At 38.7% G+C, this 26,053-nt stretch overlaps 2 protein-coding genes and 1 pseudogene across 2 annotated transcripts; all 3 read left to right on the plus strand.

The window, feature by feature from the left end:
- Positions 1-3,208: 3,208 nt before the first annotated feature.
- LOC132144667 (formyl peptide receptor 2-like) lies at positions 3,209-5,332 on the plus strand. The gene is made up of 3 exons (XM_059555227.1): positions 3,209-3,380; positions 3,944-4,469; positions 4,565-5,332. Exons 2-3 carry the CDS (start codon positions 3,945-3,947, stop codon positions 5,072-5,074), a joined length of 1,035 nt encoding a protein of 344 aa, XP_059411210.1. The 5' UTR covers positions 3,209-3,380; position 3,944; the 3' UTR covers positions 5,075-5,332.
- An 861-nt stretch (positions 5,333-6,193) lies between these two features.
- LOC132144668 (C3a anaphylatoxin chemotactic receptor-like) lies at positions 6,194-7,505 on the plus strand (annotated as a pseudogene).
- Positions 7,506-9,387: 1,882 nt separating this feature from the next.
- On the plus strand, positions 9,388-10,747 carry LOC132144669 (C3a anaphylatoxin chemotactic receptor-like). The gene is made up of 2 exons (XM_059555228.1): positions 9,388-9,939; positions 10,044-10,747. The coding sequence occupies exons 1-2, from the start codon at positions 9,388-9,390 to the stop codon at positions 10,530-10,532; spliced, it is 1,041 nt and encodes a 346-aa protein (XP_059411211.1). The 3' UTR covers positions 10,533-10,747.
- The last annotated feature ends 15,306 nt before the right edge of the window (positions 10,748-26,053 follow it).

Below are 26,053 nucleotides of genomic sequence, written 5' to 3' on the forward strand. Positions count from 1 at the left end.
GTTGGTGCCAGACGGGCCAGTCTGAGTATTTCACAATCTGCTCAGTTACTGGGATTTTCACTCACAACCATTTCTAGGGTTTACAAAGAATGATGTGAAAAGGGAAAAACATCCAGTATGCGGCAGTCCTGTGGGCGAAAATGCCTTGTTGATGCTAGAGGTCAGAGGAGAATGGGCCGACTGATTCAAGCTGATAGAAGAGCAACTTTGACTGAAATAATCATTCGTTACAACCAAGGTATGCAGCAGAGCATTTGTGAAGCCACAACACGCACAACCTTGAGGCGGATGGGCTACAACAGCAGAAGACCCCACCAGATACCACTCATCTCCACTACAAATAGGAAAAAGAGGCTACAATTTGCACGAGCTCACCAAAATTGGACAGTTGAAGACTGGAAAAATTTTGCCTGGTCTGATGAGTCTCCATTTCTGTTGAGACATTCAGATGGTACAGTCGGAATTTGGCGTTAACAGAATGAGAACATGGATCCATCATGCCTTGTTACCACTTTGCAGGCTGCTGGTGGTGGTGTTATGGTGTGAGGGAAGTTTTCTTAGTGCCAACTGGGCATTGTTTAAATGTCAGGGCCTACCTGAGCATTGTTTCTGACCATGTCCATCCCTTTATGACCACCATGTACCCATCCTCTGATGGCTACTTCCAGCAGGATAATGCACCATGTCACAAAGCTCGAATCATTTCCAATTGGTTTCTTGAACATGACAATGAGTTCACTGTACTAAAATGGCCCCCACAGTCACCAGATCTCAACCCAATAGAGCATCTTTGGGATGTGGTGGAACGGGAGCTTCGTTGCCCTGGATGTGCATCCCACAAATCTCCATCAACTGCAAGATACTATCCTATCAATATGGGCCAACATTTATAAAGAATGCTTTCAGCACCTTGTTGAATCAATGCCACATAGAATTAAGGCAGGTCTGAAGGTGAAAGGGGGTCAAACACAGTATTAGTATAGTCTTCCTAATAATCTTTTAGGTGAGTGTATATACATACACACACACATGCTTCTATGTGAGTGCAAAGATTTTGCAAACGCAAGTTACAAATACCCTGGGGGCTAAGCCCCCCCTGTCTTCCAATCCTAGTGATGTCCCTGCCCTGCAATAAGGCGAATCAACAACTTGCTGACCTGAATGAGATTTATTGTAGATTTGAAACCCCCCACACCCATTCTGAACATCTCCATACACAACCGTTAACACCTCCTGCAATTCCCCTCTCCACCCCTCCTGGACTTCAGGGATGTGTTCTCTCCCCTCTGCTCTTCTCCCTGTACACTAACAACTGCACCTTTAAAGACCCCTCTATCAAGGTCTTGAAGTTTGCAGACAACACTACAGTCATTGGTCTCATCCAGGATGGTGACGAGTCTGCTTACAGACAAGAGTTTGACAAGGCTGTCTGGTGCAGTCTTAACAACCTGGAGGTGAACACACTCAAAACAGTGGAGATGATAGTGGACTTCAGGAGAAACCCTCCTGCACTCCGCCCACTCACCATCATAGACAGCTCTGTTGCTGCAGTGGAGTCATTCAGATTTCTGGGAACCACCATCTCTCAGGACCTGAAGTGGGACAATCACATTGACTCCAATTGAAAAAACAACAACAACAAAGGTTGTACTTCGTTCGCCAGTTGAGGAAGTTTAACCTGCCACAGGAGGTGTTAAAACAGTTCTACTCAGCCGTCATCGAGTCTGTCCTGTAGTGAAGTGAAAGTGACATACAGCCAAGTATGGTGACCCATACTCGGAATTCATGCTCTGCGTTTAACCATCCAAAGTGCGCACACACAAGGAGCAGTGGGCAGCCATTTATGCTGCGGCCCCCGGGGATCAGTTGGGGGTTCAGTATCTTGCTCAGGTACTGAGCACCTCAAGGTATATAGGGTGGAGAGAGTGCTGTACATACACCGCCCCCCACCTACAATTCCTTCCGGCCCGCAGGTCTGCCATCCTCCAGTGTCACCATGGCTGGAGAATCCCTCACCTCTGCCTCCAGCCTCCTCAGCCCGGACTCCACCTCAGCCTGTAGACCCAGTGGCTCCACCTCGGCTCTTAGCTCCCTCTCGTCCCTCCAGCTCCGCCTTGGTCGGGCATCGACATGCCATCGCCCAGGACTCCGCTCCTCTGGCTGCACCTCGTCGCTCCATCCCACTGGCTCCATTGGGCTCCTTGATCTCCACCTCCGCCTTGGTCACGAGAGTCCTCGGTTCCACCCTGCCCCTCGGATCCTCGGCATCCCCCTGGCTCGTTTGCTCTCTGTCTCTGCCTCAGGCTCCTCCACCACCTGCTCCAGCTCCCATTTGTCGGCCTCCTGGAGTCGGTGGCCATTCCTCCTCCATGGCTTCTCCCTCGGTCAGCTCCACCTCGACATTATGACTGTGGTCTGGGTCCAGCTAGGCTTTTCCTGCTCCAAGCTCTTCCTGGCTCCTCTCTGGTTCCTCCCTCCATCGTCTCCTCCCTGTCTGCCGGCCCCGTCCTGGACATCCGTCCTCCTCCTGAGCATCCTCCTTAACCATCTACGGTGCGAGGATACACCTTATGGGATTGGGGCGGTATGTCAGGATTCTCGACTGTCCTGTGTTGTTTTGCCCCTGTTTCTGTTCCCTTATTTTGTCACATTCCTGTCCTTGTTTTGTTAATTAATGTGATGGTCATCCAATGCACCCATGTTTCCCCAACATATCCTGTATTTAAGTCCCTGTCTGTGCAGTCTGTCTCTCTCAGGTCTACTCGTGTACGTGTGTTTGCTCAAGCAAACTTTGTGTGGATTTCCCCTGTGTTCCTAGGATTAAAAACTGTTTACATTTCCTCATGCCTCCTGCGTGCTCCTTCCTACAGTGTACCATGACAATAGGGACAATATGGAATTAGTACTTTAAAAATACATTATTAGCCAACCTAAAGTGTACTTTTAAGCACCTTTTAATAGGGTACTGCCCCAGGAATAGTTTTTTTTCTAATTCTGGTAAAAACGTATTAAATTCCTCAAGCACACAGAGATTTTTCTTACTGTTAAATATATAGCACACACTTTAACAATTTATATGGTTTTGTGATTTCTCTGTACTCAGAAATCTGCACAATTTGATGTGTAGACAAAATGTGCATGTCCCCTCCCTCTTCCTGCCTGTCTTCCTTTGTTGCTAAAGAGCACAGTTTAGAATGACTGAGCAAAAGATTCAGTGAGAAAACCTGTTCAGCATAAAATAATTGAATAGCTGATAGCATTTAAAACTCAAACATAGCCTTGTGCTGAACATATTGACAAGGGATTTTGCAATGCTGTTTATCCTGAGACCTATAGTTTGGGCTGATCATTGCAAAAACGCCTACTGACACTGTGTGCAGGTAAGAACATAATTCATCACCAGATATAGTTAACCATATTGAAAGACCTTTTACAATACAGGATTAAGGACAAGGATTAAATAATATATATTTGTTGCATTAATAATATATAAAATGTTAATGTTTGAATGAAACATATTAAATACGTTTTTAATAATACATTTAATTTTAAATAAAATTAAATATAAATAAAATACATTGATTATTTTGTAAATATATAGGGTGAATGAAATCCTAAATGATCCAAAAAAAAAAAACCCATAAAAACAAGTTTTGATGGTTACCAATGATTTAGCAGGGAAATTCAAAATCTATAGCTGAAATAAATGTTCCTATTATGACTTCTATGTAACTGCTATCAGTTTAATAACCTGTCTCCTCTTGAAATACAACGCTCATCATATTTATCTAATTGTGAGGTGAAGCTCGTGAGACTAGCATGGCAATCGCATTCTTATGATGTACAGATTGTGTAGACGGATCAAAGTTTAGGGAAAGTTGCTGTAGACCTACAGATGAAAAAATTTAAATGTACCTTCTAATGATTTATCTCTTGCTTGTAGAATGTCCTCCAATTTAACTCTTTCCCTTCGCTCCAACTCCAAAATCTCAATGTACCATGAGAAAACGACATTGGACATTGTCTTCTACACCATCATTGTTATCCTCGGAACCACTGGGAACTCTTTGGTCATCTGGGTGGCTGGCTTGCGCATGAAACCCACCGTTACAAATGTTTGGCTGGTCAATCTCGCTGTAGCAGACCTGATCTTCTGCTTGACACGAGCTATTTCTCTCACCAGAAAGCTTTTCTATGACCACTGGCCTTTTGGAGTTTTTCTGTGCAAGTTCAATGCTTTCTTCAAGTATGCCAACATGTTCTGCAGTGTTTTTCTTCTGGCCGTCATCAGTGTGGATCGAGCGCTCTGCGTCTGGTGTCCAGTGTTCACCAGAAAACGACGGACGTTATGTGCCACTCGTGTGGTCAGTTTGGGAGTTTGGATTGTGGCGTTGATGTTCAGCTCACCATACTTTGTGTACCGGCAGGTCCTCCCTGACGAGAACAACTTGAGCTACTGCTCATTCAAGGTCAGAATGGTTTTACAGATTACTGCATGCACAACCTTTCAGTACATTGCATGAAGATTTTATTCAGAATTATGTATTTATAATTTCATTAGCAGGAGGAAGAAGCAGCAGAGGGTGGGATTTCTGCAAAGTATGTCTACTACTGCATTCGTTTCATCTGTGGATTCTTGTTGCCCTTTCTGGTCATCCTTATCTGTTACATACTAGCTGCTGTTAGGATATGCAGAATGCGGCTCTCTGGAAAATCGAGGCCTCTTCGAATTCTTGCTGTATTGGTCTGTGCCTTTTTCTTATGTTGGGCTCCATACCACTTTCTAGGGCTAGTCAAGTTGATGAACAAAGACCACAAGGCAGTGAAAGAAGGATGGACTATGGCTTCAAACTTAGCTTATTTCAACAGCTGTGTGAACCCAGTTCTGTATTTCTGCATGGGACTGGATGTTAGTCAACGCTGCAACCAAAGTTTGTCTGGGATTTTTCAGAGAGCACTTATGGAGGAAGACCAAAGTCTCTCACAGCAAAGTACTAGAGAAGAAAGCTTAAATTTCATTCCAAAGACTGCAAACACTGAGTTAGTCACTAAAGCTGAAGAGATTAATATCTAGATTTATATCTAACAAAATGTAAAGTTAATGCTTGAATATGTAGATGGAGCCTTTATGAAAATATTGCAAAATACTAGTAATTTGTAATATATGTCATGTTTTTTATACAAATGTTTATGTCAATCGTACAATTTTATGATCAGCTATATTTGCTAATTTTAATGTTAATGTTAATTTGTTTATAAACAGGATGACATTGGCCGGAAGAGAAAACGGAAATTACTTGTAGCCTTATATGGGGTAAAGGGCAGGATTGCAGGTTTTTAGACCAGGATTGCAGGTTTTTAGACCAGGATTGCATTTGCATTACGACTAGGGTTCATTTTTATTGTTTATTTTATTCCTGTAATATTTTCCTTTGCAATAAATACACAGTGTATGAAAAAAGGTGTCTGATGCACTATTCATTAGAAAAAAAATCAAGGATTTCAATAGTTCAGTAGTTCAATTTTTTATATCTTCTGTGATTAAATAGTGAATCGAAAAAACCTTAAACCTTTAACTCTTAATGGCATTACTGAGCACACTTTTTGCAGTGATACGGTAATATTAAAGGTTGAGCAATATTGCAAAAAAACAAAGTGAACAGGTACTACATTGCTCAGAAGTGAGACTGCAATATTTCACTGAAAATTCTGTGATTCTGATTATTTAGAAAATATTTTATATCAATTTGCATATTTACCTAACTACTGATATAAGATTTCAAGTAGTCAAGTGATTTGAATATGATTTCCCTGCAGTTTGGAATGAGTTGCCTACCAAATAAACTATGTCATAAAAAGCTGTCTTAAAAGTAAACCTCTATTAAAAAACATTAACTGTGCATAGTAGCTAAGGAACAGATTATTAAATGAATGATTCAGTTCCCTTCAAGACTGATGGTTTACTCTGATTTTGGAAAACGCTGATTTGTACAGGTAAGAATAACAACATCATCTACATCTATAATTCTGTATAGGTTTTGCTATTGCTTTGCAAAGCCAGTGCAATAAATGCTTGTAAGTATCTATGATTTGAATACACATGTGACATAACGAGTGTTAGATAAAAAAATATGAGCACAACAAGATTCTCTTTCACCTGAAACACATTTTGGTTGCATCTTCTTGCAAAATGAGAATTTTGATCTCATTGAGCATTTAAGAAATTTTTAAGAAAACCCGTGAATTAATCTTTAAAATTAGCTTAGAAATTGACATCAAGACAGATCTGTTTTTTTTTTTAAACTGAAATAACATTCAACGATTTATCTCTCGTGATTGTAGAATGAGCTCCAATATAACTCTTCTCCTCCACACCCACTCTGAGGTCTCAAACACTACAGCGGACATTGAGGCCATTATGAATAAGGCTAGTATTGCCTTCCTCAACGTCATTGTTCTCGTCGGCACCACCGGGAACTCTGTGGTCATCTGGGTGGCCGGTTTCCTCATGAAGCCCAATGTCACTAATGTATGGCTGGTCAGTCTCGCCGTAGCAGACCTGATCTTCTGCCTGACACGAGTCATATCACTCATCTCAAGTCTATTCTTTTACCACTGGCCTTTTGGACTTTTTCTCTGCAAGTTCAATGGTTTCTTCAAGTATACTCTGCAATGTTTTTCTTCTGGCTGTCATCAGTGTGGATCGAGCGCTCTGCGTTTGCTATCCAGTGTTCACCAGAGAACGACGGACGTTATTTGCCGCTCGTGTGGTCAGTGTGGGAGTTCAGATTGTGGCAGTGATCTTTAGTTCACCATACTTTGTGTACCAGGAAGTCTTTTCCAGCAAGAACAATTTGAGCCAATGCTCACTGAAGGTCAGAATGACTGCACAAATATATAAATAATCATGTACTCTCTGGAAAATCTAGGCCTCTTCGGATTCTTGCTGTATTGGTCTGTGCCTTTTTCTTATGTTGGGCTCCATACCACTTTATAGGGCTGGTCAAGTTGGTGAATGAAGACGACGTGGCAGTAAAAGTGGGATGGACAATGGTTTCAAATTTAGCCTATTTCAACAGCTGCATTAACCCAGTGCTCTACTTCTGCATGGGACCGGATGTTCATCATCGATGTAACCAAAGTCTGTCTGGGATTTTTTGTAGAGCACTTACAGAGGAAGACCAAAGTCTCTCACAGCAAGGCAATGGCGAAGAAAGCTCCATTCCAAAGACAGCAGACACTGAGTTAGTCACTAAAGTTTCTATTTCTTGCTTGCTCTATTTCTTGGTCCTTCTGAATGCATTGTAGAGCACTTTGGGCCACCCTTGTGGCAGTAGAAATGTGACTAAATAAACTAAACACTCTTTAACAGAATGAAAACTTTATGTACCTCAGTGTCTGGTCTTCTGACTAGCTTTAACCAGTATTTGGAGCCTTTAAGATATTTATGGTAAAATTTAATTGTAGATCATTTGTAATGTTACAGTCTATGTAATCTAACTCAATGTATGTTTATCCAACATTAGGCCCAAATACTTTGTGATGTGTGACATTGATTATGTTCATGTCCAGTAAATAATAAGATTATGTATTTAAGCCCACCTGAGGCAGAAAAAGAAAAAGTTATTATCAGCCTAGAAAACTTACCTGCGCAATAAATGCATGGCTATGCTTAAAGCTTCTGCTGCAATTTATCTTTGTTAGCAATACTGCTGTAGTCAAGACCAAGACCTATGCAAAGCGAGACCTGATACATATCATGGTGCATGAAAATAATGCAAAACAAAACAATATATAAAATTGCATTAGATGTATTTACACAGACTATTTAATTCAGCTCAGGGGTGGCACGAATGCACTTAAAACAATTCTTGAAGCAAGTGACTATTGACTTGAATAGGTTTTTGAATCATTCACTCAGCTAATATTTGGAGAAAACAGCATTCTTCCTCCTTGTCTGATATTGCTCAACTATATGTTCTTCATATAAAAAAACAAAAACTGTCACATCGGATGTCACGTCGGTGAAACTGCATGACAAAAAGGATGTGTGGGATGACAGAATAAAAACTGTCGTCATTGTGAGAGTTTCTTAATGAATTTCTCCAAGTTGGCAGCCCTGATTATGGTACTTAAATGCAAAGCAATTAAAAATAATCCTTACTGGTATATGGAGAAATTTAGATGTAAAGTTAAAAATCCTTAATATATTTTTATTTGAGAAAGACATATATATGATAAATCATGGGAGCCTGTTAAGCAGGAGCGTTTATAACCCTAACAACCCAATTGTTTTTTAAGAACATCAGTCTTTTATTATCACTACATATACAAAACACAGCAACACTTGATCAGAGTAGAAAAAATAGTGAGTTAAAATCTAAAATGAATGATAGGAATCATCAAACACAAGAAGGACTAGGTCTGAACCACATAAACAGCAAGCCGCGATATTCACCTTGTTTCCGCAAAAACCGACCACAGAGAACTTCACAAAGCCAGAATCTATGAAGAACTAGAAAAAAAAACTTTAATCACAGACACCACAGCTAAACTATGAAAAGATGGTGTCACAATAATAAAACCAGAGGAGTAAAAAAAAAAAAACTTTAATCAAATACACCAATGGTAAACTATGAAAAAGATGGTGTCACGAACATAAAACCTTGAACCAAGATGAACTTCAACAATCAGCAGCAGTCAGCTGAGTTGAATATTATCAAATCACTATAGATAGTTTTGGAGAGAAGAGTGAGACTACAATTTGCCTTTAAAACATTTTCCAACCTTAGAATATGTTCATAAAGGGACAAATAGGAAGAGGGAGGTGATATACACAACTGTATATACATATATCTCTCCTCCCCCTTCCTGTTTGTCCTGTTTTTTTTCTTGAGGGGATAAAATGACCAAATAAATTACACTAAAAAGCAGCAATGAGCTCACACTGATGTGATTTCAAAGAACCAGACACTTGTGACTCATTCACCAAGGATTACTGCAGCAGTCAAACTGACTTGTATACAGGTACGAACACTCACATTGATTCATCAATACATTGTTAATAGTAAATGTATGTATGTATACAAACCACCAATTTTACAAGCAAGATGACAAAAGTTGTGTTCATCTTGCAATTCTTACAGGACCGGTAAACCACACTTTGAATACACTTGTGGTCCAATGATCACAATAAGGGTATTTATCTTTTGATATGAATATGAAAATTTGATCACTTCAAGCATTTTAGAAATTCCTGTAGCAACTTAGTCATTGTAGTTGGCTCTCAAACTGACATCATGAACAAACATATATGTTGTTAAACAGAAAAACCGAAGGAACATATATCTATAATACATAATATATATTTATCTGTCTTTATTATAGATGGCCTCAAATACAACTTTTCTCCATAACATCCACTCTGACATCTCAAATCACCATGCAAACACTACAGTGGACACTGGAGACATTGTGAATAAGATCAGTATTGTCCTCCTCATCATCATAATTGTCTTAGGCACCACTGGGAACTCTTTGGTCATCTGGGTGGCTGGCTTGCGTATGAAGCCCAATGTCACTAACGTTTGGCTGGTCAATCTCGCTGTAGCAGACCTGATCTTCTGCTTGACGCGAGCTATTTCTCTCACCAAAAAGTTTTTCTTTAACCACTGGCCTTTTGGAGATTTTCTCTGCAGGTTCACTGGTTTCTTCAAGTACGCCAATATGTTCTGCAGTGTTTTTCTTCTGGCCGTCATCAGTGTGGATCGAGCGCTCTGCGTTTGCCATCCAGTGTTCACCAGAGAACGACGGACGTTATTTGCAGCTCGTGTGGTCAGTGTGGGAGTTTGGATTGTGGCGGTGATCTTTAGTTCACCGTACTTTGTGTACCGGGAAGTCTTTCTCGGCAAGAACAATTTGAGCCAATGCTCACTGAAGGTTACTTTTATGTCTGCATGAATAACCTTGCATATTATTATGTAATCACTATATAATAATATATAAGCAAATATGTACATTTATATTTATAATTTCATTTTCAGGAGAAAGGAGAAGAAGCAGGTGACAATTCAGAAAAGTATATCTACTACTTCATTCGTTTCATCTGTGGATTCTTGTTGCCCTTCCTGGTGATCCTTATCTGTTACATACTAGCTGCTGTTGGGATACGCAGAACGCGACTCTCTGGAAAATCGAGGCCTCTTCGAATTCTTGCTGTATTGGTCTGTGCTTTTTTCTTATGTTGGGCTCCATACCACTTTATAGGGCTGGTCAAGTTGGTGAACAAAGGCAATGAAGCGATAAAAGTGGCACTGGGTATGGCTTCAAAAGTGGCCTATTTCAACAGCTGCATTAACCCAGTTCTGTATTTCTGCATGGGACTGGATGTTCGTCGACACTGCAACCAAAGTTTGTCTGGGATTTTTCACAGAGCACTTATGGAGGAAGACCAAAGTCTCTCACAGGAAGGCACTGGCGAAGAAAGCTCCATTCCAAAGACTGCAAACACTGATTGTGTTACTGTAGTTTAAAGGAACTTTTTACAGGGACGTTTCTTTGATGCATGCATTGTGTCCTCCACAGTTTCCTTTAAAAAGACATCATATATTTACAAGACAAAGACAGAACCAAATAAGAATTTAAATATACCATTATTGATAAATTATTTTCTGGTTTGAATTAAGTTATTTAATCATAATCTTGTCAAACAGCTTTGGAAATGTCAGTCTTTTTCAATACAAATAGATAGGAGCTGTACTTGTTTGCCTACTAAAATTAAATTGTCGAGAAAAGTTACAAATTTCAAGAAAATACAATGTATTAAGATTTTCTTAGCTAATGTCTGTTTTTAATGATTTTGGGGAATTCAGTTTTTTTTATAGTTTTTAAGAGTAAGTGGTCTTCTTCAGAAAAAAAAGGAAGTGAACTTTTCTTTTTGCACCTCACTTGGCAAAACATTTTATTTAAAGAATTGTTCAGATGACGAAGGATCATTTCTATTAATGAAAAGGGTGAAAGCAAGAACATTCTGTGGAAATGAATGTTTGAAAGCACTGATAAACCTAAAGCCCCGATAAGACTAAATATACACAGTGTTTAACACAGGATGTGTCACATTTGCTGACTGTGTATTTGAGCTGGTGTGAAACTGCAAGTCTACTCCTCATGGCCCCATGGAAAGAAAAAAAATGCGTATGAACGGTTGCAAAGAATGGCTGCAACACTAAAAATGAAATTATTGCTAAACAGTTACATATAGACTACTACATGTGCAAGCTCTGCTTTCCAACAGCTCAGACAAGACGTCCTTCAATGCTATTTTAAGCTATTAATCTTTCAGTGTATTTTTGCCATTTTAAGGTATAACATTAAGGTCTAATGGAGGTCCTGATTATTTCTGAGCCAGATCTTTCTGCTGCTTGCTGTTTTTCCTTCTTCAGATTAGTGACTTCCAACCACTCTCATGGATTCATACATTCTGTGGGCACACATGTAAAATATCCCTGCAAAAGACAATTGCCAAATCATAAACATAAAAAAAAACAAATGTGACAATGTTTTTTTGAATATTGACGAAAAATGAAATAATAAGCAATCATGTTTACTTAGTTTTTTGTTTGTTCTAACCATTGGAAGGTCACCATATATTTAATAATTAGAACAGGCACACTTGTATTTTTGTTGTGGTAGTCATAAAGACTGTAAGAGTGATGCATTTTTAATAGGAGTTTGGTCTGCATGTGTGGCAATGGGTGGTCAGGTAGGGGAAATTACCAAAAACAACGGATACAAATCCTGTAATCGACTACACCACCTGGAATATACTGGGAGATAACAGCCACATATAAGGGCACACAGGTTCGTTGCCAAAGGCAGGGTGAGCATGAAGACATAGACAATGTATATAAATTTAGCAATTTATTTAAACAAAACATTATTTTTACCCTTTTTTTTTGTAAACAATCTTAATCAAGCCAGATACACAAATCTATAGTTACAGAAATGACCAGTAAGAGAGAAGTGGCCAGTGGGGGCCTTTTGGATTTTCACCTCAAACCCCTGTAAAGACCTTGTCTCAGACGACCACCGGGACAAGACCACAGGAATCAGAAGATACTTTGCTGCAGCCTGGAATTGAACTGCTGGTTTCGTCTGGTAAGAGGAGAACTGGCCCCACAACTGAGCCTGGTTTCTCCCAAGGTTTTTTCTTTATTCTGTCACGATGGAGTTTTGGTTCCTTGCCGCTGTCGCCTCTGGCTTGCTTAGTTGGGGAAACTTCATTTACAGTGATATCACTGATTTGATTGCAAATGATTGCACAGACACTATATAAACTGAACTGAGCTGAATGATGACGATGACATCACTGAATTCAGTGATGAACTGCCTTTAACTGTCATTTTGCATTGACACACTGTGTTCCTAATTAATGTTGTTCAGTTGCTTTGACACAATCGGTTTTGTTTAAAGCACAATATGTGACTTAACCACCCAGTTGTGAAAGCAAAACAAGTGGTTAAGCACTGCACTCCATGTGGACACTCTAAGAGACTGCAGTACCTGCTTTAAGTTTCTACTCCTAAATGACAACATGGTTAACTGGTACAAACTTCTAGAGACACATTCAAAAGAGACACATACCACAACGGAGCCATCTACTCCGAAAGGAGTCCACATACACAGATCCGACAACTACTTGTACAGTCAAAGAAAAACAAAAATGAGCAGTCATATGCACCAACGAGAGGAGCAAAATGGCTGAACAAGGCCAAATATCTGACTTGCCTCCCAGCTAACGCACACAAAAGTTAATGAATGGCTGCTCATGAATGAATAAAAAAAATGCATCCTGAGTAATCAAATCCTTCCCTTTTTATATTATCAATGGCAACACTGATAAGTTCATAGGATTTAAGCCATGTTAGCCAATCATAAAGGAGTAGCATGACATCAGCCAATCATTGGGCTATACCTTACCCAGCTGCACATCCTGGTTTTATTTATTTATTTTCTGTGACAGAACTTTATCATAAGGTCAATCAAAGTCCTTTCAACCACGTCATATTATCTCCATTCTGCACCATGAGAACATTTCATAACTTTTAACAATTTATTATGTTCTACCATTTACTGTAAACTTACGTAAGCCATTGCAATCCCGAAAGCAACTGTATCTACGTTTTCTACTTCAGTTTCAGGATCATTCTGATGGTACACTGACTTTTAGAACGGCAAATGGTTTGTTTTCCTTTCGGTTTGGCGAGCGGGTGCAGAATTCTGCCCAAAATGTGCAGCAACAAATGCACGTGTACAATCCACTGTAATTAAGACATAAGTGTATTCCACTCGCTTAACTGAAGGGGGCTCTAAAGTCACAAAAATACACAAAACTTTAAATAGCCATCTATGAGGCTCTCTATCACCAGCAAAGAAGGTGATGAACATGTAGAACCACTTGCTCAGGGTTACACTATTGTAGATAGACAAAGCCAGCAGCACAAACAAAGCTGTGTGAAATAAGTGATGGATTGAAAACGGACATAGGAAACAAAGTGCCATCTATATTTTTTACTTTAAGAGTTTAGAGCAAGGGTGTCGAACTGAGTTCCTGGAGGGCCACAGTCCTGCACAGTTTAGATATAACCCTAGTTAAACACACCTGATCCAGCTAATCTAATCATTTAGGTTTATTTTAAAACTACATGAAATGTGTGCTGGAGCAGGGTTAGAACTACTCTGCTGGGCTATGGCTCTCCAGGAACTGAGTTTGACACCCCTAGTTTAGAAATAACTTGAAGAGAGGGTGTGTCATTTCTCAGTTACTTACATACAGATTACCTTCTGTCCTGAAAGGTGTTAACTAGACTTGATCAATGCAAATTCAAATTGATAGTTCCTCTCTTCATTTTGGAGAATGTTTGCCTTGGTCAGGGTGTATAAGTGAAAACTGCAAAAAGCTCAGGGTGATTTTGCAGTCCGAAGCCTGTACTTAGAGTGTATCCACACACTTTTATGCATCTTTCAAAAGTCAGGTATGCATCTTACTCTTAGATTCATGTATTGATTTGATATCTTAGATTTGGCTATGTAATTAGCATAATACATATTTACCTGACTGATAATACATTGTTACATGTAAATGTATTTTGACATAATCAGAGATGTTTGACTCTAATTAATTGTGTTAAGCCAATAACACTGCAAATCTGCATTCAGGTTAGTAATGGACTGAAATGTTTTAGAGCTCCGGCAAACACACTGGCACTAGTCATGTTTACTTAGACTGTAGAGGCTATTGGGTTTTTCCATTTAGAACAACACTGTGTTGTTGACCAACCCAAATTCAGGTCAGCTTCATCCTCTGATTGTTGTAATATTATTTTAAGTGTAAGTGAGAAATTATTATATAAAGTTACATAAAAGAAGTTAAGTTTGTCAACGTGGTTCTATAGTAATAGTAACGGTTATGACCCCGGGTTAGATATAGTCTTACCTTGTTTACAGATCTATGGGGACTAAATAAAAGTATTCTGAAATGAGCTAAGTATTGCACGAGCCATCGAGAATATTAGTCTATACCGGCCAGTACAAGACTCAGAGTGTTATAGGAATAGGACTAATGAGATTCAATATGATTAAAGAGTGAAATAGAATAATCAATAATGTCAGAATAATAATAATAATAAAAAACAAAAACTGGCATTTCAACCTAAATTGATGATCATAATTAAATGGAGTCAATTAGGGTTAAGTTAAAGAACTTTGTGCACTGAAAATATTGCAACATCATGCAACAGTAGGCCTACTAAATTTTAATGAGGTTATGCGTGCCTATGTTCCTTGTTTGGTAAATATTAGCATGATGTATTTAAACCCACTTGAGGCAGAAAGATAAAGTGGATATTATTATCATGCTAACACTGGAAAGGGACACAGGTTTGTCTGCATGAAGATTGTGAACCATATGAATTGGCTTTTTATATGGTTTTAGTTTTGTTATATTGGCCTCTGCAATAAATGCATGACTATGTAAAAAATAAAAATAAAAATAAAAAATACTTTTGTCTACTCACATCACTGGAAATGATAAGTCCAGACAAAATTAAATATATCTATATCTATATGAGCATTATATAAGTTGGCAGTAAAATTCAGTAGTGTTGCATATTTTATTGGTGCAAATTTTGTGCAACATATGCAACAACTATTTATCGCTTAATTAGAAGCACCACAATTACTAAAATGTGTCATCTGTTACAGATACTACTGAACAGATATTTAGAAGCTTATTTTGAAGTGCAAAGTAGTGAAAATCAAAATAAAGCTCTATAAACATTACACTATAAGTGTGTCCCATCAGATTTGCAGTCTTCATGCCCACTTGAACACTTGGTCCAAATACATGAAATACCTCATGTGAGTAAACAAGTGGTAAAGTGCAAAGAGACAATTGTGGGTATTTGTATAGCCCTAATCACTTCCCTTTTACATATGAAGGACATCAAAAGCAAAGCTTTCTTAAAAGTGCATAGATCTCTATTAATTAGATATTGAACATAGAAATATAAAATGATGGAGGGGGAGGGGGGATGTTCTGTTAGCCAAAGTAAGTGACTGGTGACTTAAGGATGATTCATACTTCTGCATCGGACCTACACTGTAGGCATTGCGTCAGTTTTAATCTATACTTCTGCGCATTATTGTCCGTGTCGACGTGCAGTGCACATGCAAACCGCTAGAGAAAAGAAGAACTTTATCAAATCAGAAACACAGAGATGCTGACAATGTAAACACACGCCAACTCTACCACGAGAAACTTAAACAATATAAGAACATCCTAAGAACGAAAAAGAAACAAATTATACAAAATCAGCTAAAGGTAATAGAACAATGTCTAGAATTAAATCGTTTCTGGGAACACTGGAACACACTAAACTAATCTTACCATGCATGAAGAAGAGATGTGTGGATAAACCACTTCTCTTCTTAAGCAATATAAACAGAAACCATGAACAAAACTCACAATGTGTTCTAGAGTAAACCATTAAAGAGTACCAGAACACCCTAGATTATCCCGTTACACTAGCTGAACTGTGCGATAATATACAAAAACTAAAATCCCAAAAAGCATGTGGTATTGATGGCATTCTGAATGAAATGATTAAATGCACAGAACAACAATTCCAACTGACCATTTTTAAACTGTTTAAAATATCATCCTCAGTGCAGGTGTATTTCCCAGGACCTGGAACCAAGGCCTCATCACCTCAATTCATAAAAGCAGAGACAAATTTGACCCTAAAAACTGTCGCGGAATATGTGTAAATAGCATGTGTGTGTGTGTGTGTGTGTGTGTGTGTGTGTGAGTGAGTGGGTGAGATGAGTGTTGTTATGTGTGTATGTGTGTGTGTGTGTGTGTGTGGGGGGGGGGGGGGGGGGTGGCGCAGGGAATAAAAAAATTGCACGTTTATTCAGGATCAATGCACGGACCGTTTATTAATTTCACTAGCTAACTAATAGAACTAATTAGGGGCTGGGTTGAAATCTGTTCTTCAATTTTAATCATGTCTCATTGTTACAGTGATCTCAGTGTTAATCCTAAAAATTGATAGATGCTGTTTTCACTCGATGCATGAACAAAACTTAATGAAACATAATGAATCATGGTTATTTTTGTTTACTTGTCATATGAAACAAAGTGTCAGATTTAAGATTCTGCCAATTGTATCACTAAAGTTAAACAATAAATAAAGGTTTGGTGTTAAATGTAAGGTGAAAGATTATTTAAGTGCCTCAGTACGCAGCAGTGCAGAAATCGATCGTCTCTTTCTCTTTAATTCTAATTACCACAGGAAATAAACATGAACGAACATCTCTTCCTCTTTACTTCTAGTTGCCACAGGAAATAAATATGAACAATCATCTCTTCCTCTTTACTTAGTCACCGTAAAAAGAATTTGTTGAGTCAGCTGAATATATTTTGTTACCCCGCTGCCTAAAATTTTTTTGTTATCTTGACAAAATATTTCTTAAAAAACAACTTCAGATTAGAGTGGAATTAGTCCAGGTAACAAATTTCTTTAAGTTAACTTGACTATTATTTTCTAGTCCAGTCAACTAAATCATGTTGTGTCTGTCAGCTGGGATTTTTTTTTTTTACTTCGATCAATATTCGTAAACAAATGTTACCCCACTGCCTTAAATTTTTAAATAAAGATGACAAAACATTTTTTTATGTAATTTATTTAATGATATAGAGACAACACTTTCATTCACATTTAAATTGAACAAGCAATTAGCTGTCAACACATCAACTGATAATTTTATAAAACAAAATGGCAAAATACAAACACACACACAGGACGTGTGATATATAATAAATAAAATTGGCAAGGGATTGAGAAACAAATAAACATGAACGATCATCTCTTCCTCTTTACTAGGTACCACAGCAAATAAACATGAACGATCATCAGAGGTGTTGAAAGAAACAGAATCACATCTCGTTATCACTCAGAGTTTCAAGACGTCAAACAATGTCCCTGAAAAGCCATTGAGTGAGTATAAACTCAAAACATGTTACTTAACTAGAAAAAAATAAATAAAAAGTGCAATTTTGCTAAATATATGCACTTAGATGACATTATTATTATTATTTTACTTAACCTGTTCTTCAGTATGTAATAATGTAATTTTGTATAAATTAGTCTTAAATAACTAACAACGACATCCACTGTTTAAATGTTTGTATTTCAGCAAACTGGAGACAAAAATAATATCATTAGAAATGTATTTAAAAAATAATAATAATATAAATACAGCTTAACATGCAATTTAAATGTTTCTTTACAAATCACTGTAATAAACTAATGCAGTGGTTTTCATCCTGTGGGCCGCGGCCCCCTAGTGGGTCGCGATGATATTGCAGGTGGGCCGCCAATTACTATTAAAAGAAATAATATATTTCATATATATACATAATTAAATAACAAAAAATAAATAATAAACTGTAACTATGCTTCCGCTATTCGAGCTTGCTGATTGATTGGTTTAAGAATAAACCGCCAATTTATCTTAGATATTTTTGCTGCACAAATTCAAACATGCATAAACGGCTGTCAACGTGTTCCCTCCTGGTGCTTGCTCCGCTGACGGTCTACCCAATCTGGAGCTCTGCCTGGATCTGGTTTTCCCGTTTTGCTGAGCGGTGCCAGCCCGAGTTATTTTCTATTCATTTCCAGTCCATTCTAGGGCTGTGTGATTGATAGAAATCATCATAAAATCATGATTTGAGCGCGATTTCTAAATAGCTTTAGCCTATAGCATGATTTTCCGCGGCCCTGGCCTCCTGTAGTATGCTATCCGATCGAAACAGAATGCAACACGCCTAGCGCGAGAACAGAACAGACTGGGCATGTGCCTAACTCCAGGTTCACACACTGTCTGTGATGCGCCTTTTTTCCGAGCCCATGTTAACAGATCAGAGCGTTCAAACTGCTAGAGATAAAAATGTGCGAGAATAATGAATATCTAGCACATGAGCATAGAGAGTTGTGAGCATAGACAGTAAAATAAATGGACACAGCGACCCCATTGGAACTCAATTGAGACAAGTGAAGCCCATTTTTAGCGATTTTTAGCACTTCCGTTTCTGACGCGCAGACTCAAACTAAGCTTGATGAAGTCAGCAACCTGTCTGACAGATTTAAATCTTCTAGTAGCTGTGCGTGCAAACTGCCATTGTTAATCTTGCAGAGACGGCGAGCTTGAGCGGGGAGTTCTTTGGCGTGAGTGAGCAGGAGTAAGTATTCTGATTAATTATTTTGTATAGTATTTTAAAATGTAACGCCAGGGCTTGTATCTATGGGCTTCTCTCTTGACGTCTCCCCGATTGCCTGCGAGCTTCTCCTCCTGTCTGTACGGTAATTTCTCTACTGTGCGACAGAGAGTCGAGTGGTTATGATGCAATCGTTAGCCTATTTTTACAAAAACTGTTTCTACAGGGCATGGGCGGATCTACAGGGGGGCAAGGGGGGGCAGGTGCCCCAGCTGCCCCCCTAACTTTAATGATCCAAAAACTGTACTTACAAAAACAACCCACCACTATGTCCAATACATTTACCAAAAGTGAACAATTTAATTTTTAATTTTAAATGTATTATTCGCCCTTCCCCCCTGCCCCTCAAATACTTAGTTACGTTCCTGATTCAAACGTGCAGAGCGGCGTTCGCTCAGTCTGGCTCATACACACAGCGAGTCTGCTTCGGTGCGGTGGCCCTGCAACCAGAGACTGACCTGCCCCGGTCAGATCCTCTGAAGGTGAAGTGAGTTTCCCCAGGTGTAGTTTAAACACACGTTTAACTTCGTTACATTTGTAATGAATGTATTGTATGCTAAAGACGATTCAGCATCAGCAAAAACAGCGAGTCTATTACGTTAGGCAAAATCAGAGGTCAAATCGCTCCCTCGTGATTTGTAAGAGCACTCTTCTCTTTGATTAGCCTGATTTTGATTTTAGTAAAGACAAGAACAGCTTAATAAAAAATATAAAATATTGAGGGGCAGCGCTAGGGCTGGGCTAATGGGGCTTAAGCCCCGAAAGTTTTTAGTAAAGCCCCGAATATTTTGTTACCTTGTCTTTCTCACAGAGCAAAACAATTCATCAGAAAAACAAATGTGAATAAGATTACAGCGGCCGCGATTAACTAATCATGAACAGTGCATATTACATTTTTATTTATATTTTTCCCTTTGCATTAAAGGTACTTTTGACGTGCTTTTGCAACGTTGAGCATTGTAGCCAATCACAGACATGTCTGTTGATCACATCGGCCAATCAGAGGCGTTTAAATGAGTCGCTGTGCTGAAGATGTGTTTTGCGCGAGCTCACCGAGTTCACGTTCGCAAACCTGTCATTATTATTGGCAATAAAGTTAAGATGCAGATAAGAGATTCACTTGATATTATTATTGATGCTGCTCTGATGCACTACATTACGCAACGCTCTGTTTGTTGTTAGGAAGACAAAAAGTTCAGCGGTCTAGCTCATCAATGTCAAAATTATTAAATAAGTTAACAAATGCCTGGTAAAATGTAAGTAGATAATTTAATATTTGACTCTTTTACAATAGAAAAGTTCAACTTTATTTATTTATTTATTAAATTTTGCCTTTTTGAATTGAAAATATGCTATAATTTCCTTGATTCATTTATGTAAATTAAAAAAATATATATATTAGTTGCAAATAGTTACAATTATTTCACTAATACAACAAGCCTTTCTTTGTCTTTATTCCCTTAAATCGCTTTAATAATTAATTAATTACTTTAAATAAAAATACCCAATTTTAGTTTGGGCTGTTACGTTACAACCGTTTTTATACAGTCTATGGTTACAACACACAATACAGTGCCAGTTAGGAGATCGATCATTTGATTAGCTAAGCCTAAGCAGTCCTATTAAATTCCTCTCAGATATCACAGCAATGAAACCAGGTTACAACTGGGGAAATAACAAATACAATAGAATTAAGTAGTCTAAACATAACTGGTGTGTGTGTTGTGAATTAAAAAACGTTGTAAATGGTAAAATGGTAAATGGACTGCATTTATATGGCGCTTTCAACAGACCACATGGCCATCCAAAGCGCTTTACAATTTTGCCTCACATTCACCCATTCACACACACATTCACACACCGACTGCGGTGTCAGCCATTCAAGGCGCCATCCAGCTCGTCGGGAGCAGCTGGGGTTAGGTGTCTTGCTCAAGGACACCTCGACACTTGGTCAGGTGGAGCCGGGGATTGAACCACCAACCTTCCGGTTTGTAGACAACCTACATGAAACACTGAGCCACTGCCGCCCTACATTGTTACATCGTTGTAGTGTGTAAGGGCATGATTAAACAATAACTACTGTAGTTTAAAAGTGTTTTTGTGTTTTTTTTAAAAGCAATTCATATATAGGGATTCCATGTACCCCTGCCACCCTGCCAAGACCTCTTGCCACCCCTTTGCCCCCCCATGCAAAATTTTCTAGATCCGCCCCTGCTACAGGGCCATAATGTAACATAGAAGGTAATGGAGCCCTTTATACATTGTCGTGTATCTTTAGAAATAAATAATGGACAAATGGAGTCTTTAAACGCCTCAGATGTAAAGTTATTCGCTGTCAAAGTGACGCCAAAATGAATGGGAGTCAATGGGATGCTAACGCAGGTGAGGTTCTGCTACAAGATGGCGGCACGCGGCCGACTTCACCTTCGGGTCGACTTCCTTCCCGCCTGGTTGTGAGTGCACAGGACACAGTTTAAGAGAGGAGACATGTTTTAAGTGCGCACACTCTCTCCGGATGAGAGCAGCGTGTATCTGAGCAAGCACGTCTGGTTTTGTGACAGAGCAAAGAAAATCTGCGTGCGAACAGAGAGATTTGCGCTCGTGCATTATTTTAATGTGCTTTTGCATTACAATAACGCGCTCTCTCTGCTGCTTCTGCACCGCTTACACATACTGTATTATACACACTGCAAACGTGTGAACCTGTATAATGTATAACAAATCTATTTCAACACCTGAGGCATCGCAACAATTAATGAGCTCTATGAACAATGCATGGCAAAAACAGGATTTATTTATTTATTTTATTTATTTATTTTTTGTCATAAGTCTATAAATGTTGTTACACCTTTACTATAGTGATTATTTTGATTATTTATATGTCTGTTCTAGAGACGTTACAACTTTTTGATAAAGCTCTAATTGGTTTTATTTGGAAATATGTTTCAAATTCATCCTAAATGCATTTATGACTGTCTAGCATATATGTGTGCATCAAATTGTGATAAAAAAAATTTTTTTGTCCATATCGCACAGCTCTAGTTCATCCAATAAATACAGTTAACAATCTAGCTTCTGAGTACTAAGTTATTAACCCAACAATAGCGGGGGCAGTTATTATTTTTTATTTTTTTTGCAGTGGGCCGCGCAAACATATGTGTTTGGTTGTGTGGGCCGCGAGTTGAAAAAGGTTGGGAACCATCAACTGACATGGTTTATTGTATAGTTACAGCATTAGTTAAGTGAGATTTTTAACTCCATTTACTCAAGTAAATCGATGATGTTGTGTTTTTGGGATTTTGCATGTTTGAAAATAAAGACAAATCATCTGCAATCACATCCTGGGGAGCCCAAGTATCTACATCAATGAAGACATGGGGACAATCATTAAAGAATATGTGTTAAGTAGGGAAATGCCGGTATCAAATCTTCATGTTGCAATTAATTGCTAATGCTTTTATCACAGTATAGAAATTAAAAAAAAGGGGTCATAGTACAGTATAACAGATTTAATAACTTTTTTCTTATAACAAAAATAGCTATGCAATAAAGCAATAGAGAAAAATATATCAAGTTAAAAGTTTTACATAGATTAAAGTGCAAAAGAACTATAAGACAAAAACAGTATCACTTTACAATAAGATCTCATTAGTTAACCATTAACATTCACAATGAGCAATAGTTACATTTGCTACAGAGGTTATTAATCTTTTAAAAAAAAATAGTCAAGTCAAGTCACATCGAGCGCAGCGTTAGTTCAGTCAAGCCACGGAGGCAAGGCTGTGAACAGCTGATGCGGTCAGCTGTCAAATTGCTCCAATCACCACCTCTCTCCTATTAGACACGGGACATATATATATATATATATATATATATATATATATATATATATATATATATATATATATATATATATATATATATATATATATATATATATATATATATATATATATATATATATATATATATATATATATATATATATATACGTGGCACTACTGCTCAGTAAGTATGCTCAATGGCTCGCAACCCTCCCTCCCTCCCCATTATAAGCATGAGCACACTACTGCGCACCTTCTGGCTGTCGTCTTGTTTGTTTCAGATCACTAAGGTTTCAAAAAATCTTAGCTGGCATGGACCTCACTGCTGAGAGACACCCATCTTCATAACCAGGCTACAGGATAGACGTGCCACTGCCACATCTACATGATTATCACTGTTTGCTTTAAAGACTTTATTAAAAGTCTTAATTGTTATGTATTTCTAAATTCATGGTTCCAGGGGGTTAATGTTAAAGCTCTTGTATGTTCAGTTATTCTGGGAGCAAGAACCCCCATAAGGAACCATACCGCCATAGATAAATTGTGTTCAATAAACTCAAGTAAACTGCCAAAGTGGTTCCTGTCCGAACTTTGTTTATATAGCAATTTAAACAAAACAGATTGTGTCAAAGCAACTGAACAACATTAATTAGGAAAACAGTGTGTCAATAATGCAAAATGACAGTTAAAGGGAGTTCATCATTGGATCAGTTCATCACTCAATTCAGTTTAAATAGTATATGTGCAATCATTTGCAATAAAGTCAACGATATCACTGTAAATGAAGTGTCCCTAACTAACAAGCCAGAGGCGACAGTGGCTGGGAGCCAAAACTCCATCGGTGACAGAATGGAGAAAAAACCTTGAGAGAAACCAGGCTCAATATAATATAGGCTCAAATACAACTCTTAGTTCAAGTTAGCTCATTAAATGACACAGTGGCAAATGTAGAATTTTTCATTGGAAGTTTATGTTAACTAATGAATTCACTAATGTTAACTAATGAAGAAAAGTGTAATATAAAGTGTGAATGAACAATAAAGAATCAAAACACTTTTAAACAATATCTAGGGCATGTTGTAGTCCAGATTAAAATGAATAAAAAAGTTTGAAAATAAATAGCCCATTAAGTCTTATATTTAAGTATTTAAATATAATATATATAGTATTTTATAATATAATATCTAATATTTAAGTCTTTGGGGCTGTGGTGAACACCATCCACAAAATCTGAATGGCTATTTAAATACGTTTTAGAAAGGAGGGCAGCTGCTTTGTTTATGAGGTTTCCAGGGTAAAGGCTTCATTTTCTGCAGTTTATCGCCATCTGCTGTCAGGGAGTGAATGTGCTTTTATTCAGCACTTCTCTCACGTGTTCCCCATGTGCTTCTCATGTGGGCAAGAAAAGTCATGGCCTAGTGGTTGGATAATTTGACACCTAACCCTAGGGTTGTGAGTTTGAATCTCAGGCCGGCAATACCATGACTTAGGTGCCCTCGAGCAAGGCACCAAACCCTCAACTGTTCCCCGGGCACCACAGCATAAATGGCTGCCCACTGCTCCGGGTGTGTGTTCAAAGTCTGTGTGTGTGCACTTTGGATGGGTTAAATCCAGAGCACGAATTCTGAGTATGGGTCACTATACATGGCTGTACAGTATGCCACATCGCTTTCACTTTTGCTTGTTTACATCAGAGCAGCACACGTGTCTTTTAAGCAGGATACAGGGGTGTTGTGCATTTTGACCAGTTGATGGGAAAAGTATTATTAAAATGCATTCAAATTTCTGAATAATTTGTAATATATACATTTACATTACATTTAATCATTTAGCAGACGCTTTTATCAAAAGCGACATACAAATGAGAACAATAGAAGCAGTCAGGTCAACAAGAGAACAACAACAGTATACAAATGCCATGACAAGTCTCAGTTAGTCTAGTATGGAACGCATAGGTAGGTTTTTTTTTTTTTTTTAATTTATAAAATTAAAAGACAAGAAAAGGAAAAGTGCTAGTGTTAGTTGGTTAAGTGCAGGCGAAAAAGATGAGTCTTTAGCTGTTTCTTGAAAATGAGTAAAGACTCAGCTGTATGAATTGAGATTGGGAGGTCATTCCACCAGCTGGACACAGTCCAGGAAAAGGTCTGTGAGAGTGATTTTGAACTTCTTTGGGATGGTACCACAAGGCGTCGATTGCTTGCAGAGCGCAAACTTCTGGAGGGCACATAAGATTTAACCAATGAGTTTAGGTAAGTTGGTGCCGTGCCAGTGGTCGTCTTGTAGGCTAGCATCAGTACCTTGAATTTGATGCGAGCAGCTACTGGTAGCCAGTGTAACCTGATGAGGAGAGGAGTAACGTGAGCTTTTTAGGCTCATTGAAGACAACCCTCGCTGCTGCATTCTGGATCAATTGCAGAGACTTGACAGTACATGCAGGAAGGCCCGCCAGGAGAGCATTACAATAGTCCAGTCTGGAGAGAACAAGAGCTTGGACAAGAAGTTGGGTTGCTTGCTCTGACAGGAAGGGTCTAATCTTCCTAATGTTGTCATCATCAGGACCGGGTAGTTGTAGCAATGTGGTCTGTGAAGCTTAACTGATGATCCATCACAACTCCTAGGTTTCTAGCTGTCCTCGAAGGAGTAATGGTTGATGAGCCCAGCTGTATAGAGAAGTTGTGATGAAGCAATGGGTTAGCTGGAATCACCAGGAGTTCTGTCTTCGTAAGGTTAAGCTGAAGGTGATGGTCATTCATCCAGCTAGAGATGTCATTCAGACAGGCTGAAATGCGAGCAGCTACCGTCGGGTCATCTGGTTGGAATGAGAGGTAGAGTTGGGTGTCATCAGCGTAGCAGTGATAAGAAAAGCCATGCTTCTGAATGACAGATCCTAATGATGTCATGTAGATGGAGAAGAGAAGTGGTCCAAGTACTGAGCCTTGAGGAACCCCAGTAGCAAGGTGGTGTGACTTTGAAACATCACCCCTCCAAGATACACTGAAGGATCTGTCAGAGAGGTAGGACTTAACCCACAGGAGTGCTGTTCCAGAGATGCCCATCTTTCTGAGGGTGGACAGGAGAATCTGGTGATTAACAGTGTCAAAAGCAGCAGAAAGGTCCAGTAAGATGAGTACCGAGGATTTTGAAGCTGCTCTTGCTAGTCGCAGGCCTTCAGTAACCGAGAGCAGAGCAGTCTCAGTTGAGTGGCCACTTTTGAAGCCAGATTGGTTGCTGTCCAGGAGGTTGTTCTGTACAAGGAACATAGAAAACTGGTTGAACACAGCTCGCGCAAGCGTCTTTGCAATGAATGGAAGAAGGGATACCGGTCTGTAGTTTTGTAGCAAAAAGATTGCCATGATCATAAAATCTGAACAGCAACATAGGTAACTTGAAT

The sequence above is a fragment of the Carassius carassius genome, chromosome 8 (genome assembly GCF_963082965.1).
Source record: "Carassius carassius chromosome 8, fCarCar2.1, whole genome shotgun sequence".
NCBI classification, from domain to species: domain Eukaryota; kingdom Metazoa; phylum Chordata; class Actinopteri; order Cypriniformes; family Cyprinidae; genus Carassius; species Carassius carassius.

Excerpts from the sequence above, each read along its gene's own strand:
- LOC132144669 (XM_059555228.1), top strand. The coding sequence starts at position 9,388 with ATGGCCTCAAATACAACTTTTCTCCATAACATCCACTCTGACATCTCA. Across the intron at positions 9,940-10,043 it reads TGAGCCAATGCTCACTGAAG|GAGAAAGGAGAAGAAGCAGG; the intron begins GTTACTTTTATG and ends TTTCATTTTCAG.
- LOC132144667 (XM_059555227.1), top strand. The coding sequence starts at position 3,945 with ATGTCCTCCAATTTAACTCTTTCCCTTCGCTCCAACTCCAAAATCTCA. Across the intron at positions 4,470-4,564 it reads TGAGCTACTGCTCATTCAAG|GAGGAAGAAGCAGCAGAGGG; the intron begins GTCAGAATGGTT and ends TTTCATTAGCAG.